This window comes from Penaeus monodon, chromosome 11, assembly GCF_015228065.2.
Source record: "Penaeus monodon isolate SGIC_2016 chromosome 11, NSTDA_Pmon_1, whole genome shotgun sequence".
In the NCBI taxonomy this organism is placed as follows: Eukaryota; Metazoa; Arthropoda; class Malacostraca; order Decapoda; family Penaeidae; genus Penaeus; species Penaeus monodon.
Window position 1 is genome coordinate 52,598,242 of NC_051396.1, and position 4,500 is coordinate 52,602,741.

General features: G+C 38.0%; 1 protein-coding gene across 2 annotated transcripts in view; it reads left to right on the forward strand.

Moving 5' to 3' along the window:
- LOC119579092 (nuclear pore complex protein Nup98-Nup96-like) overlaps positions 1–3,771 on the forward strand; it is a 5,675-nt gene extending 1,904 nt beyond the window's left edge. For both annotated transcript variants that reach the window (XM_037926831.1, XM_037926830.1), the window contains exons 3-6: positions 511–616; positions 782–953; positions 1,063–1,149; positions 2,438–3,771. In XM_037926831.1, the coding sequence (XP_037782759.1) occupies positions 511–616; positions 782–953; positions 1,063–1,149; positions 2,438–3,679 (1,607 nt within the window). In that variant the 3' untranslated portion in view covers positions 3,680–3,771. The remainder of the gene's footprint in view (positions 1–510; positions 617–781; positions 954–1,062; positions 1,150–2,437) is intronic.
- The last annotated feature ends 729 nt before the right edge of the window (positions 3,772–4,500 follow it).

Below are 4,500 nucleotides of genomic sequence, written 5' to 3' on the forward strand. Positions count from 1 at the left end.
TGAAAAATGCATTTGAATTGACATTTCTCTGTATCTCTCTTCCTTCAGGCTGAGATTATTAAAACATTTATTTATTTATTTATTTATTTATTATTATTATTTTTTTTTTTTTTTTACTATATGCATGTTCAATTACAGTTGTAGGAGAAATATAACATTATTTGTGCAGTATGAACTGGAAAAGAAATTATTAATTTAATTTACCTCTTGTCTATTTATAATGGCAGCTCCCTAATTTGGATTTGAATCATAATACTCCTTTTGGTATGACCAGAATGTAGAAAAAATGTTCAATTTTTTTACTAATAATTTATATCTTATAGTTATCCCATATTTGTTATAATTTTTTTTAAAATGGGATAGTATATTTAATTTTCTTTTGAGCTATTCATCACATTCATCTACTATGAAAGATGATTATTTTGTTTCATTTCATTTTGCTTCATTTCATTTCATTTAATTTAATTTCTTTTATGGAATAAAGATATAGCATTTTCTTGCCCCACACAGGTGCCACAACAATAACAAGTGCCTTTAGTGGAGGAGGGGGAGGAGGGGGCTTGTTTGGCCAGAAGCCCAGCACACAGCAGGACACAAAAGACTTCACAGAGTTTGTGTAAGTAAGACGTTGTATGCAATGTCATTAAGGTGTTTTACTGGGATTCTTTTGTGATTTAGTGGCCGGACACACTATAAGGGCATGTTCTGAAGCACCTATCAACAAATAATAACTATTCTTTTAAGTCTCACTTTTAAAAATATTTATTTTCTCTCTTAACAGGAAACAAGTGAGTGGTGAGATGAGCCAGTGGGAGAGAAGTGGTCAGTGGCTCCTGTCTTCGTTTGCTCCGCTCAAATCCAAGCCTCCGATATCTGGCTTTACAGATAGCTCACCAGAGGAACTCAGGGTGCAGGCCTATGAGGCACTCAAGAGTAATTCTTCTCATACTTATGTGAGTGGGATTGAGGGCATGGACCTTGAATAATATTTTCTGGATAGAGTGTTGGATATTGGTTTGGATATATGTTATCACTATTATCATTACTCTTCGTTTGTTCCAGCAAACACAGTGGAGCGAGTTACAGCAGCGTTTCAAGCAATTAAGAGAGGCGTTGAAAGTGTCCACCACAGAGGCTACACAGGCACTGGTGGGTCTAAAGATTTTTTTTTTTCCTATAATTAGTAATTTACTATGATTTTTTTTTTTGTGGACAAATTACTCTGTGGAACCTTTAATTAAGGACATTATCCTGAGCTAGGCCTATAAAGTGTTATAGGCCCCATAAATGAAGAAGCCATTGGAGATAAGGAAATAAATTGTGATTTGGTAGTGGACTATTCATTTGTGCTTCTTTTGTCATAAAATTTCTTGAGATAGGCCTACCCTCTAATGGAACTGAATCCCCACCACTCAGTTGAACTTTGTCTGCAAATTTCTTATTAGCATTGGGGAATCAATAACACTATAGCTGCTTGATCAGATGAATGTGAAAAATATGTATAATATTCAGCTAAATGCCCTAGATGTGTGTGTATCTGATTTTATGCTTATACAAAAGGAAACAAAAATAAGATTAAAATAAACCAAAATATAACATTCTGAATGTAATCTGAATTTTGAACAGTTCAATATGTATTATGAATTCATTTATTAATTTCTTTTTCTCTCAAAATAACTACTCTTTTAAGTAAAGGTTCTGGCCAGTTCCATTTTTATGCACCATGTTTAGACTTTACTCCATCGTTTACATTACAATAAGAATAAAGAATGTGAATAAAATTAGAATAAAAAACTAAGGTAGTAGTAGTAGTAGTAGTAGTAGTAGTAGTAGTAGTAGTAGTAGTAGTAGTAGTAGTAGTAGTAGTAGTAGTAGTAGTAGTAGTAGTATAGTAGTATAGTAGTAGTAGTAGTATAGTAGTAGTATAGTAGTAGTATAGTAGTAGTAGTAGTAGTAGTAGTAGTAGTAGTAGTAGTAGTAGTTTTTCCAATATCTTTGGTTCAAATTGTCCAATTTACAAATGATAAGTCCTAATCATTATGTACTTTGTCTTATATTATTAAACTATTTATGATTATTTTGCAATTATCTTTCCCTAGAATAGTGAACTATTTTCTTTTCCTGTGCTGAACTGAGCAATGGTCATTTAAATGTACAATGAAAAATCCAGTAGAGTAGCTCTTTAGGTCTCTAAGTTCTCAAAAGATTTTGATAAATCATTGTGTTATAATGTTTCAATATTAGGTTCCCAGTATTACCCCTTAAAGACAGTTTTCCTTTCAGAAATTTGGAAAAATTTCAAGTAGATTATTAAAAACATTACTGTTGTTAAAATGATATAAAAAGATCCATTGTTTCTTGACATTAAAAGTAATATGTAGTTATTTCTGAAATTGATACAGTAACTAAATTCTGAAAACCAAATTGTACTTTCCAGAGAGAGGTGTTCCATGCCAAGAGTGCGGGGGACCAGCAGGGTCAGCAGGCAATAAACAGTCCGAGTCTGTTTGGGAAGCCCAGTGGACAGGGTCTGTTTGGCGGGTCCTCTGCTACTCCATCAAATAGTCCTGGCCTCCTGGGTGCAAAACCTCAGTCTTCAGTCTTTGCTGGGAACCCATCTGTCTTTGGGGGAAGCCAGCAGTCTACTCCTGGATTGTTTGGAGGTGCAGGAGCGAGCAGCAGTGGGGCTAACAAACCAGTGTTTGGGGGTCAGGCCACCCTCAGCTCAAGTACTTTTGGTGCAGGTGGAACCAGTGGCAGCACCACTTTTGGAAATGCTGCACAGACACCAACAACACCAAGTGGAATATTTGGTGGATCCTCCCAGGGTCAGTCCAGCAGTCTCTTTGGAGGAGGTACTTCTAGTACACCAGGGGTTGCTCAGCCAAGTTCTGGCAACATTTTTGGGGGGAATCCACAAAATATTTTTGGAAGAACCTCACAAGGACAGCCTTCACTGTTTGGAGGAATGGCAGGGAGTAGCCAGGGCAGTGTGTTTGGTGCTGCACAAGGCACAGGCATATTTAGTGGTGCAGCAAATAAACCTGGGACACCTACTGCAACTGCCACAGAGGGAGGGGTCTTTGGGGGTCAACAAGGGCTCCTAGGTGCTCACCCTCAGCAACAAAGCAGCCTCTTTGGCAAGCCTCCAGCCAGCACTCCAGGTGTTTTTGGAGGATCTGCACCAGTCCCTGCATCAACTGCTCCACTAAATTCAGGAACTTCAATTTTTGGGGGTGGAGCTGCACAAAGCACCAACAGTGTATTTGGTGGTGGTGGTGCCAGCACTCCTACTGCAACCAGTGGGGGTATGGGACTGTTTGGCGGTACAACACTCAGCAAACCAGACACTCCTGGAACAGGGATCTTTGGAGGTGCAGCTAGCTCAGCTCCAGGGTTATTTGGCCAGCCTCCAGAAAATCCTCTTGGAAACAAAGGAGGCCTTTTACCTACTCCACCTGCAAGTCAGCTGCAGCCACAATTCTTAGGCTTTGATCCTGCTAAAGGAAGACAAAATGTTTCTCAAGTTGCAAGTGGGGATCCCGTCAATGCTGCTGGGAACAAGGCTGAATGGTACACCCCACTGGAGCAGCTGCAGCCCCATGACCGAGAACAGTTTGAAGCAGACACATTCACTGTTCTGCCTCTGTGTGCACCACCCTTGAAATACTGTTTTTGAGAAGGAGAGGAGCATTTGCCTGATTATTTTACATTTTATGTACATATCATGTCTGTAATAGTGAAATTTTTATTATTAAACAGGATATTTTTCTTTCTTTTTCATTCCATGTGAAAACCTGTGCTTAAACATTTGGCCAAATTAACTCAATGCTGCTGGAAAAATGCTGTGCTCATTTTAAAGATTTTTGTGCAATGTCTCTGCACATAGATGGCTCTGCAAGTGCTTAACCACAAATATGTAAGTATATATGTCTGACTTTACCTTTCCTTGAATCGGCGGGAAAAATGTTTTTTTTACTAATGCTATGTATATTGATGGTGTTATTTTTATTATAAACATAATTACTATAATGTTATTGACATTAGTAACAGCCATATAAGATAATGTAAAATATCTTTGAAAATCAAGGAAAAGGGTAAAGGGCATGGCATTTTCTGATCAAGTGAAACGCACATCTATACTTTGAAAAAAAAAAAATCAGGTCTATATTTGGAAATACAGAAAAGGCAGCCTGTAATAGAGACAAAGACCAGCATAAAAAGTCACAAGCAACCTACTGATATAGTGATGTATACCTATATGAATAAGTAAATATATATCTATCTATCTATCCATCAATATAGACTCCCCAATCCCTTGCTTGTTGTTGCCGTGGGGTGCTTAGGAGGATGAGACTGAGGCTCAATATAGGGATCACCCCTACTTTGGACCTCGGCCCTCACCTCAACCAATTTTGAAGGGTCTTTCTTCTCTCTCTTTCCTTTTCCTTCTCTTTTTCGTCCCCTTCTGTCCAGTTATCCAGATTAACTCGTGTTTAC